Consider the following 11,791-nt stretch of genomic DNA (forward strand, 5'->3'; position numbering starts at 1 on the left):
GCCAGCCAGCCAGCCAGCCAGCCAGAGTGCGTGGGGCCCTCTTTATAGTTTTTCAAGGGAAAATTTTTGCTTGGCTGGCGCTCGGGCCACCTAGTGGTAGGGCACAAGGTACCGCCGTGTACCAGTATGCAAGACATGTCAGCCACAGCGCCACATGAGCCACGGTGGCATGTGAGGAATGCGATAAGCCAAAAATTCATTCTATCTATAGATCTAAAAAACATGGTCTGGCACAACAAAGCCTTCGAGATGGCCATCTTCATCCTCGTCGTCCTCCTGCTCGTCTTCATCACCAGAAACGCCCGCCTCATCGTCCACGAAGGGATTGGATCCTCGCTTGCGCTTGATGCCTCGTGGCACCACCATCGGCGCCTCTGGCGCTGGGGGCGACTCCGTATCCAGAGAAGACAGCGGCGAAGAGTCGTCTTCAGGGAAATTGGGCTCCTCATGCACTGGCTCGGGCCCCCAGAGCGTCGACTCCCACTCCGTGTTGGCCACGAAGAGCTCATCCTCCGACTGCGAGTCATCTGCCAGCGACCATGGAGGCGAAAAGCCCTCGAGAGGCACCATAGCTACCTCTTCAGTGGCACGCAGCGCCTCCTGCTCCGCGGTGGCTTTCGCTAGGTCCACCTGTTCGGAGTCGACCCATGCAAGCTTGTGTTCCCCTGTGACTTCTACGAATATCATGTTCATATTCAGCGAGTCGATATCACCAGGGGTGAGCTTGGGACCGTTGCGAGGGTCGTCATTCTCGAGGCAGATAGCAGGACGCCCCCATGTAACCATCTCTTTGGGTTTGTACTTGTCTGTAATGGTGAACCTATGCTGCTGCCTGTACCAGCACTTGAATGAGGGCAAATATTCGAGGCTCCGAAAGTCATCGAAGATGGCAAAGTCTGCTTCTGGCTTCGATAAGAACTCAGTTGAATTGAACAGGTGGTGCATGTAAATGTGGTTTCCAGGAAGGCTCCTGAAAAATAGGGTTTTTCCTGTCCTGGACTCTCCGTAAAGACACAAAGACTTGCCCCTGGAGAATGTTAGTGACATACGGCACCATATGCATGACTGTACGTACCTGCTACCTTGCGAGCCTTTGCCGAGTCGCGGTTTCAACTCATTTTCGACCCAGTCGGAAATTTCAGGGTAGTGCTCAAGGTCAATGACCAGCCCCAGTGGGCGCTCGTATGGCACTTCGGGAGGCTTGAAAGCGTTTTTGGACGCCGTATTGATGTTGACGAAATTCTTGAAGTAGTCAGAGGTAGCGTGCTGGAGCATATATTTCATAAACTCGTCAGAGGTGGTGGACATGTCGCGAATGTGAGTGTAGTTGTGATTAGCCTTGTTTTTTAGGGCTTCGAGGGCCTGCTCATGTGAGCCATCCTCGACAGCCTCAGCCAATTCTGTGGCCACCGAGCGCACCTCCTGTCTGGGAGGGGGCCGAAAGTGACCGGGCGGGAAGTAATCCTGCACTACGAATGTGCTGGCCTTGTCGGAGTCTCCAACGTACTTCCAGACCTTTTCTGGAGTCCTGACCACGGGTTGGAATGACGGCTTGTTTCCGTTGACGGTAAGCCGGTTCTGCGCATCGCGGATGGATGGCTGAGATTGGAACTCGATGTACGCATGATAGTGCGGTGTACCATCTGCATGATCCTTGTGCGCAATCTTGAGCCTGATTCCCTCCCCCAGCCCCCGCATGAGTTCGATCACCTTCTCCTCGTCGAATTGCTCTGCTTTGGGCCACATCACCAGTACCTTTGGCGACTGCAGCTTATAGGGTGCCCTGCCACTACCCTCTGCGGGTTCATCTCCATTGCTGCCAGTCGATCGACGACCTGCATGCGGCCATGCGTGGCCGTTGTTACCACGTCTGCATTTAGGTGGCATGGTGAATGCAGATGTCCGGTGCTCAAAAAATGAAATTTGTGGGTCATGTGACCGTGTTGAATGCCGATTTTGCAGCTTAATGTTATTTAAAATTGTCTGATGGGAGGAACCAAAGAAAAGTCGGGCGAGGTTCTGCGAGATGGCTTCAGTCGTCTGCCGGGCCCTTTTGTAAGCTCTCAGCTGACACGAAACCAGCGCATAGGAGCGGCAGCATTTGCGAATTGCCGCGGTCAGAATTTTCGAGCGGAGCATATGGCATGGGGACGTGCATTGGCGGTAATGTAGTGGGCTAACAGCAAAGTAGATGGCGTGCATCTCCATACACGCAACGTAGGTGAGGTCTGATTAGAGCTACCTCAGGTGCGCCCTAGCGCGAGTGGCTTCGACGCGAATGCACGGACGAGTGGGTAAAGCGCCAATTGTAGTTTACCATTGCCTATGCATCCCTGCCGGTAAACAATACTAGATGATCCAGCGGCTGCATGTACCCTTGGAGCTGACAGCTGATTGGACACGCAGAAGTATGCGTAGCTATTCATAGATTCACCAAATAAGGGAGGCTTAAGCGAAACTGAGTCCGCATGACTAAGAGCAGCGGGTTAATGGTGCGGCATAGTGGGCTGCGGCCGGAATTGCATTAGAGAGGTATTAACCAAGTAATCGTAGGCTCTAGTTATGTTAGAACATAAACCGCTGGGATGCAGCCACAAAAAGTTAATTAAATAATACTGGCAATGCGTAAATGCGAGTGCTGTTGTCATCAGTGAGGAGATAGCGATTATTAGCTGTATCAGTAGGCCGCGGTGCATCGCATTCAATTACACATTCGCGCGTAGTTTATCCCTGCCGCATACGAGGCTAGGTGATCACCCCGCCACGGAAATGAGCGGCAGAAACACTGCCGTCATAACACCAGATCCGCCATGGTCCTGGAACAAGTCTCGTCAACTTTTCTTCGTGGCTTGGCCCCGAGGTCTTCCAAAGCGCAATCATCAATTTGCAGGACTTGTACAAAGCGATGGGCCAGAATGCATAGTGTAGCTAACCAATCCAGGGGAGCGTAACATCTTGGTTAGAAGCACCCATGGCGGATCTAAATGTGGATGATGCATGTCACATTAAGGGCTGAGTGAAGGAGGTCAGATCACGTTTACTCTATGGAATAGCAAATACAGTCGCAGGGAGCTGGCCACTGGGAGGCATCTTCAGGAACTCCGAAGTTAGCCACGTCGTAAATTGAGCAGAGAGGACTCTGCCACATATGTGCCGGTCTATAACTAACTTAATGCTATTGGAATTTCGCCAGCCAGCCAGCCAGCCAGCCAGCTTACGTGTGGGCGCGATCGGCACCAATCAGGCTTGTCAGATGCAGCATTAGTGTGCATCTTGGCACTTTTCCTCATAACAATGCGACAACTTCTCATTGCACAGCGGCAGTTGGTGGCTTGCAAAATCTTCGGACCCGGTCGAGTCAGGCGCCGCCACGGACCTTTCTTATACACGGCATCACATGCAGACGAGGGGCAGGCTAGCACTCCCTTGTTTCGCTGAGCTGTGCAGAGTTGCGGAAAAAAATTTCTCGCCGCGCGCTAGGGCATAGCTGAGCGCCGTCTGGCAGTATAAAGAGTGAAAGCCCTTATCCGGGTCCCGGAAACACCATCTCCTCCGCAATTAAAACCCGGCAAAGACATCTTCCTTGCCTCCTCAAATTGCCATAGCTGGCTGCCTGCTCACCATGTCTGCGCCAGTGGGTGCGTAGTGAGCTTTCTACACAAATCCTCAACCGAGACTAACCGTACCCTAGAAATCACCGAGGACGACTGCAAGGTATTGGACCAAATGGACGTTAACCTCATCCCTAGTAGCTTAGAAAATATGTTTCATGGGTACTACGGCGAAAAGGACGAAGGCCGTATCGCAGAGCTGGCAACCATTATCGAGGCCATTTTCCCCATTATCGGTGGCGACTCCTCGGATGGTATTGGCCTGATGAGTTGTGACGAGGCAGGTTTCCACGACAAGAAGCAGTCTGCCGGCCAGATTGGTGCTGCTCTTAACAACCTCGCGCCATCTACCCTGTCGCCAGTCGATGAAACACTTGACTTCCTATTGAGCTGCCACTGGAATCAATTCGTAGGGGACCTCACCGGCATGAAACCTCTCTGCACCATCGTCATTATCCATGGCGCTCCGCCTAATCCAGACTGCCTCAAGCGTGTCATCTTCCGATCCATGTTCCAGAGTTATCTCTTCAACGCAAAAAGACACCAAGTCCGATTATTCTTCTTCCAGATGGGCAACCCAGACAAGTTGAAGGGCCAGGATGGCCACGACCTCTATATACAAACCACCAATTCAGCCACGGCCTTTCTTTGGGACCTGGATGAAAACCTCAAAAAGGATTACCTGGGCTGACTGTCAGAACAGGCAGGCGAAGAATCTTTTCTTCGCCCCAAGATTCGGACACTAATGGAGACCATCCATGCGATTCCCAAGGAGGATGGCTTCGGCATGTTCAGCATCGTCGAGACTACAAAATTAGAGGACCTCGAGGGAGGCATTCTGAATGAACAGGTTATCAAAGAGGTCCTCCTTAGAGGACTAAGATCGTTCATGGACTGAATGGCTCCCGGGCTGCACACATGAGCTAGTTAGACAGGGCAAGGTGTTTTTTCCGTCTTTTGGTTTCCCCTTGGTTCAGTTAGTCCCTGATGAGATGCGCAAGACTCAGGAACTTTTCAACCGCACCATGTTTCCTTACTTTGTTATTTCTCTAAAAGCGTCAGTGCAGATGCTTTCTCTTGCACAAAGATAGCCCTAAGTATGCCGTCTCCATTCCCAACTCATTCGCTGCCTTGTCTAGTGAACAAAACCTACCGTGGCCATTGAACAGGCAGGCTCAATGTCCCACATATGAACGGCAACAGAAATGTGGCCAGAAAACTCTGCACGGAAGTTAAAATACGGCCGACTAGATTTGTACGGGGAGGGCCGCTTCCACCGCTCGGCCGTGCCGCTTCCACCACTCCGCCACACCGCAAAGACCCACGCCGTAAGACTTCGTGTACCACAGAAGTGCAGCTTTGGTCAATTTAGTCACCTATCAGTCGGCCATAGTGCTGGCGATGATCCCATTCATTAATATTATCGAAAAACCTGCCAGCGAGCCAGCCAGCCAGCCTGCCAGCCAGCCAGAAGGTCTATGTACCTGTCTTGGCATTGGACGGGAGGTACACCATGTGCATCCGTGCAAGGCTCACACCGTGATTCGCACATGGTTGCCCCTCCACCAATCTATACACGCAATGACTTAGTGTGTGCAGCATGCGCAGCTTCTGTCCTTGAAATGCACCTACTTCGGTGACAATGAGCGGGCAATCCCCGGCTTGGTCTCGGAAATTAGTTAGGGAGCTAGGTTTAACATCCAATATCTTATGCATTGCTGGGAGCCTTGCCGGACCTCCAGTCACGGGACACTTTGGGGACGGAAACAGTGGCCACATCGCAGGCACCAGCCAAAAATTCCTCTCATCGATACGTGCGAGATGACCTGTGCCACTGCGATGGCTATACCGGAACTGAAATCCGAGCCAGACCAAAGGATTGCATTCTTCAGTGGCTGTGGAGATTCAGAGGGCTGAAAGGCTGTGGTCATGCCCCTCTGGATGCATCGCGCAACTGCCAACGTTTGTGGAATGGAGCGATCGGAGAGGCCACGTCGGAATCTTGAAAGAATCTGCCGCTAGCTTACATACCGTGTGCGGACATGGCATCATTGATTCTCGTACCAGCCAACTGCGTTTAGGCTCACACTCTGGCTCGTACCATGGAGCGTCACAATAGCTTACATAGCACAACTGCTAGCCTCGGCGTGAGTCTTGGCCGTCCCCACGCTGAAGGCAATCGCCATCCGTGCAGAAACGCGCGGATGCTGTCTTTTAGCACATCACGAAGGAATTTTTACTATAAAACCGATGAGACAATGTGGATTGCATAGAAAATGACAATTTATGGATGATAGAATTCACCCCTTCCAATAACGCAAATAGCACCAATAACAGAAAACGCGCTACCCTCTATCCTCCGTCCTCGACTATTGTAGCCTACTCTGGCTCGTTGCATTCACACCGATGGCCACAGTAAGCGCGCAACCACCTACCGCCCTTGACCTTGATGATGATCTTCCCCTCTCCGGTCCCAAATTCGTCCTCGCCCTCCATACCGGTGTATTCAATGCGAGAGGTTACACCATTCTCGCCAGGATCTTGCGGAAGAAAATGGCCTTTGTCATCGCCAGCATCAGTCTCACGCTGTGCAATAGCATCGATTGCTGAAGCATAAACCTACTAAATTCTTGATAGCCTGTGTAATCGTCAGGCGTAAGTATGCGTTGGACGTATTTCGACATTCTGGGTTTGCTGCAGACCCGAGAAGACTCGACACGTGCCTTTCGGCTTGTTTGCGTCTGATCATCAGAGAGGTAGCTCGAAATTAGTATGGCCGTGAATTGCGTGAAGTCTCTCAGGATGCGAGCGGTCTCGATCATGAAGTCGAAATCGGACGCGATAACATCCATACTTTGTCCGAGGGAGTTCTTAGTCGCCTCCTCAGTACAGAGGGTTCTTGCTGATTGGAGAAGCTTCTCTGCGAGCGTGTATTCTAGATCATGTAACATGTCCAAGATTTGCTGGCCATCCGTGGGCAGCAGCCATTGATCCAGCTCGTAGAGGATCAACTCAGCATAGTCCAGCGGAGCTCGTTGGAGACCAGGCTTTCGGTCGCTCACACCCTTGGGAATGTGGAAAAGGAGGCGCAAGACTTTCTTGACTTCTGGACGCGACGTCTGCGTCAAAGTATGGACAGAATATTCAAATGCAGTGGTCGAGCTCTCGGTGAGTGAATCCATGGCAATGATCTGGTGATTTATGGCTATCGATGATTGTAGTCAGATTCAGGGAAATGGCAGAATGAGCATGCACCAAAAATATCGAAGAATGGAGGCGGAGTTTTCGCGGGCTAATGTTATCGAAAAACCTTCCAGCCAGCCAGCCAGCCAGTCAGCCAAGGGGCAGACCTCGGACTTTATAGTATTTGCTTGGTGCATACGTAATTCACACTGTGCTGTTCGCTGTGACGATTTTGCTCAACTATACTGGTTCTGCGTGTCCCGTAATAGTGGCTGTTAGGCTAGCACGTGCTATGACAACGGCCAATGGCGCCTCATGCACCATCAGCCGGCACCGTGAAAATATTTCTATTGTCTGAGCGTCATGGCGGTCCTCACGATTGGATGGAGACTTGAAGGGGCGCTGTCGTGGACAAATCACTGGAGGCATGCTGCTGCCTTCGTCTGCACCTGGTCGAGAAACGCTTAAGTTGGAATTTCTGGTTGACACAGCATTGGCATGAGAAACACACTATTTCAGCTCGTGCGCAGATCTTGTGGATCGACAGATGATCATTCTCTTCACGAATATTGTGCTGACCACCTACACCAGCGAGAATCGATGTACGCACAGCAGAATCAGTTGCGAGTAATCTATCGCAAAGAATATAACGTAAATGGAATTAATACGCCCAGGGCACAGTTTTCGTTCGGATACGATCAATTCAGTGTTAGTAGGTTGGATATAGAAGCTAGTTTGTAGAGCAATCTGCTAACCAGGTCTCAGCATTTCTGCGCTTCAGCTGGGTGAATACTACGCACCACGGAATACCAATGTATACGAGATGATATTGCGGCATTTAAGGAGCAGACCACAACCTGTACTGATCCATGCTGGGCTGCACCACATCCCGAGTCAATGGATTCTCGCAGCGTCACAGTTAATATAGCGTCCAAGTTCAAGAATGTTGGTTGGCTACGTGTATACATCTTTGACAAACAAACGGGCATTTTACATATTGTGGCTATTTTAGTCACGTACATATACTGGCTAGCCGTTGCGTACACCAGTGCCTCAACTAGCGCTGGTGGTAAATGCCCCTTTATACCTTCGATGAGCGGAACCATTGGTGCTCCAAGATGTTATCCATTGCAGTTTGGATGTTCAAATCACCAAGTTGTCATCCCTCGACTTGGTCTTGCCCATTCGCATCCACACACCATCCATCACCGAAGCTTTGGATACTGGGGTTCTCCCCGGTTGACTGTCGGTGCATTTCGCCTCTTGCTTGCTCTGATGAATCGTAACCTAGTTCAAACTTCATTAGCTTATTGCCTTCAGCTCGCATACTGGATGCTACTCATAAGGTTGAAGCGCAATGCCCTGGTGTGCTCCGTCGGAGATCGAGGCTCCGTGCATGGGACGACTCCAGGACTGGCTGCAGGGCATACTCATCGTGCGCGGTCTCAGTCTGTGACTGTGGCAATGATAGATGATCGTTACCAGCTGCTTGGTGAACTCGGCTAGGATATGCGAGGTCGAAGAAGCAGAAGCAAAGGTCTGCACGAGAGTGTCTAGAGCATGTCCCATACATCCTTCGCGCGGCCCAGGTGGATATCTGTACTGCTTTGGTTGAGGAAATGCATTGAAGAGCAAGTCCTGCAACTCACGCATGCGTCGCAAAGACTCTCCGCAGGAATCAGACAGGCCCCAGCGGTCGACCTTTTCCAAGACAATTCTAGTGTAGTTCGCCGGTGCACTGGTTGCGTTTGGCTGGTTGAAGCATTCCAACGTGCTACCAAGAAGACGGATCACCTCTTGGATCTCATTGTGCTCATCGGAAATGTCTGTGGAGAGCGACAAGACCGCGAATTTGTAGTCGTCCGGCGAATCCATACTAGAGACGATGGCTGCGTTTAGCGAGATGGGAAATGACAAGGGTCAGGTTTTTGGCAGTACTAATGTTATGATGGTGCAGGCTCACATTGGAAAGGCGCCGTGTATATGTTCAATGGCTTCAGAATTTTGCAGCCCACTGGGCTAGGCTAGGGGTCGTGCTAGGGTTACATGACAGATTAGCTCTTTCCTGATTTGGCAGTTCGTGACCTCATTGAAGTCTTCCAGGGCACCATGCTTAGTGATGTAATCAGGCCGCCCACTTCCAAATGAGACACAGACGGCTTCGCCATGTCCAGCTGGCTGTTCAATCTGAAAGCATGTTCTTGGCTTCACATAGAAAACTCCATCCCAGTTAGACATAAATCAATGCGATGGCTGCAAGTAAACTCTTGGTGAAAATGATGAGTAATATTATCGAAAAACCAGCCAGCCAGCCAGCCAGCCACTAATCTCAGAGATAGATAAGGGCTACTCAGTTTCCGACTCGGTTTCCGGGTGGAATGAGACTGGCCCTAAAGTCATGATCGGTGCCTGGTACAAACATATTGTTTAGCGCAAGTCCCCAGGCAGCATGACGGCTTTTGACTAGAGCTGCAACGCAAAGCGTAGACGCATGGGTGACCCCAGGACATGGCTGAGATTCCATGATGGCAGGGGCTGCGGCACTCACTGAGAGACAGTGACAAGCGGCCACCTGGAGTTGGCATATGGAGCAGCGCTTCTGCCCGTCGTTCGACATCGACCAGGCTGTAGGCTGCTACAACCCAAGATATTATCTTGCTGGCAGACAAATGCAGTTCTACGATAGCTTGGGGAGACCAGTGTCATCTCTATCTAGTGATCAACTTCTGTATGTTGGTATCACTAAGCCGGCTGCTTACGAGCCCACAATTTTGCTCGCGCTAGGTGGCTGTGCGTCAAAAATAAGTGAGACCAAGTGTCAATTCCACTAGCTCATAGATCTAAAACCATCTAGTTATCTCATCCTCTGCTCGAAATCCTTGTATACCATAGATACTGCTATTGGAATCGACCGAGTCGGGCCTGCTCCAAAGCAATAATCCCGCCAATGCCGGAGCTTAGGCCGCCTTAGCCACTTCCATTGCGTCCATACACTTACTGAGCTGCTCAACAGCTGCGCAAAGTCCAGTAAGCTTGTCCATACTGGAAGAATCCAGCTCATCAGCCGTAGGCGCCGGAGTGTCCTCCCAGTCATCTTCAGTGCTCATGATCTCGATATCAAAATCGTATGTGGCAGGCCTGGAGGTAGCACCTGGCAAAGGTTGAGCTTCTTCCACTAGCCTGCGCCTCACTTCCATGAGAGCTTTGCCCATTATATTGCCCCCCCAAAATTGCTGCTTGGACAGTGCAATGCTTTCACCATAACCAATACCCGAAAATCGGTCACAAGGCGAAGCCTGGACGTGTTAGCTCTCATCGAGTCATCGAGCTACGGGACTGACTCACCTTGACCAACGTCCGATCACCCGTCTCTAGCAGCTTCGCCTTTAAGTCCGGCGCTTGGAGACTGGCGGTGAACTTCAAGTAGCTGCCGTCCACCGCAGCCTTGCCCATCACTATTCCGTGTCAGATACTAAAGTGCATGAGGTGATAGAAGGAATACAAACTGCTACCCCACTTCTTGGCGCCATCTCCTTTGATTCCAGCTGCTATAGTACTGATGTCCTCTGGATCAATGGTTTCGTGCAATTTCTCCTCGGCAGACTTGTCGCCGAAGAATCGAGCCTTCTGGACTGCCATCCATTGATGCACGGTGAGGTAAATATAACCCTCATGCATGAATGGACTCAGGTGCCATGCCGATAGATAGCCGTTGGGCAGCTCTTTCCCCGTCTTCCAGAAAAACACGAACTGATCAGAACGCTGGTGAAGAGAGGATGACATTCCGGCTGTATTTTGCGGCACGGTGGGCGTAGGAACTTTGTTTTGCATGGTTGTTGATGATCGATACCGACGAGCTAAGGATTAAAATTGGAGAAGAAAATTTTTTCAGATGAGTAGGGGCCGCGGTCCTTTTATGGGCCGGGCTCATCCTTCGACACGGACTCATGCTCAAGCGAGCGTGCAGCTTACATGAAATTCCGTACAGTACATGTCGGCTTCGCGTCGAAGCCTTTCCACGGTGCATAGTAGCTATGCAACAACTGATCAATCAGATCGCAGTATGTCTGGTTCCTTGTACAGCTATACAGCTGAGCCCGTTGCTCTTGTACATATTGGTCAGGCATGAGGTATCACTGCAGCCGAATGTGCTCATCGCCAAGTTTTTCGCTTGTACCTAATGTTATCGAAAAATATGCTAGCCAGCCAGCCAGCCAGCCAGCAAGCTGGACGAAGCCCACTTATCTGATACCGAAAGAGGGGGTGGCGGTGCCCCCGCCCTGCAGTGTGACATATGCAGCTCTGAGGTGCAGCCGGTGGCCTGGTCACTCTAATGGCAGCACCGTCAGCAGGCATAGATATCGTAATATGCGATAATTGCATTAGCCATGCTAATAGACCCCAAGCCTTACAAGCTCCCCGCTGATTGCAATAAAAATAGGCGGATGTGGACTACCATTGCACAACTAGTTGGGAAGCATGCTAAAATACAGATATTGTGCACCACTGACGCTCTTCGGGAACTACAAACCTCTACGACCCTCTACGATTCACTTTATACTTTCTCGCAGTGGCTAGTAAGCGGGAGAGATCGCGGAATATCTATTGATGTCGGCTTGCTAAAGCTATGTTAGATCCAGGACCGAGCGTTGTGCCGTACGAAGCAGTGACCGTAGGCGGGTTCACCACAAACCTACTTTTGTACTTGGCGGAGTTGTACGATGCACCGTATCATCTCGACGCGGGGAACACTCGGCGTCTCGGTGTTTCAGATCGAGATACAAGGGTCGCTGAGCTTATGCCTTTTGGCTGCTCATGGAAGGCATCTATCGCTCCTAGAGCGGCTAAACTCAACGCATTCTGAGCCAATCGATGTTGGATTGCTAATGATGCTTTACAACTCTTCACAAATTTTTTATTCGACACAGAGATGTGTGCTCTCATGTCCGTGAAAGTCGGAGCAGAGCACTGACTCCTGATATCAGAAAGGCCATGAA

At 51.0% G+C, this 11,791-nt stretch overlaps 5 protein-coding genes across 5 annotated transcripts; 1 reads left to right on the forward strand and 4 right to left on the reverse strand.

Moving 5' to 3' along the window:
• Positions 1-213: 213 nt before the first annotated feature.
• SCP_1400620 (replication associated protein) lies at positions 214-1,887 on the reverse strand (the record flags this gene model as incomplete). The annotated part of the gene is made up of 2 exons (XM_027763769.1): positions 214-1,027; positions 1,076-1,887. The coding sequence occupies 2 exons, from the start codon at positions 1,885-1,887 to the stop codon at positions 214-216; spliced, it is 1,626 nt and encodes a 541-aa protein (XP_027619570.1).
• A 1,735-nt stretch (positions 1,888-3,622) lies between these two features.
• On the forward strand, positions 3,623-4,302 carry SCP_1400630 (hypothetical protein; the record flags this gene model as incomplete). The annotated part of the gene is made up of 2 exons (XM_027763770.1): positions 3,623-3,638; positions 3,692-4,302. 2 exons carry the CDS (start codon positions 3,623-3,625, stop codon positions 4,300-4,302), a joined length of 627 nt encoding a protein of 208 aa, XP_027619571.1.
• Positions 4,303-5,990: 1,688 nt separating this feature from the next.
• SCP_1400640 (hypothetical protein) lies at positions 5,991-6,793 on the reverse strand (the record flags this gene model as incomplete). Its single annotated transcript, XM_027763771.1, has 2 exons — positions 5,991-6,169; positions 6,235-6,793. 2 exons carry the CDS (start codon positions 6,791-6,793, stop codon positions 5,991-5,993), a joined length of 738 nt encoding a protein of 245 aa, XP_027619572.1.
• A 1,554-nt stretch (positions 6,794-8,347) lies between these two features.
• SCP_1400650 (hypothetical protein) lies at positions 8,348-8,669 on the reverse strand (the record flags this gene model as incomplete). Its single annotated transcript, XM_027763772.1, has 2 exons — positions 8,348-8,391; positions 8,444-8,669. The coding sequence occupies 2 exons, from the start codon at positions 8,667-8,669 to the stop codon at positions 8,348-8,350; spliced, it is 270 nt and encodes an 89-aa protein (XP_027619573.1).
• Positions 8,670-9,751: 1,082 nt separating this feature from the next.
• Positions 9,752-10,625, reverse strand: SCP_1400660 (hypothetical protein; the record flags this gene model as incomplete). Its single annotated transcript, XM_027763773.1, has 3 exons — positions 9,752-10,090; positions 10,140-10,249; positions 10,301-10,625. The coding sequence occupies 3 exons, from the start codon at positions 10,623-10,625 to the stop codon at positions 9,752-9,754; spliced, it is 774 nt and encodes a 257-aa protein (XP_027619574.1).
• Between the last annotated feature and the right edge of the window lie 1,166 nt (positions 10,626-11,791).

The sequence above is a fragment of the Sparassis crispa genome (genome assembly GCF_003851025.1).
Source record: "Sparassis crispa DNA, contig_000013F, whole genome shotgun sequence".
Taxonomy (NCBI): Eukaryota; Fungi; Basidiomycota; class Agaricomycetes; order Polyporales; family Sparassidaceae; genus Sparassis; species Sparassis crispa.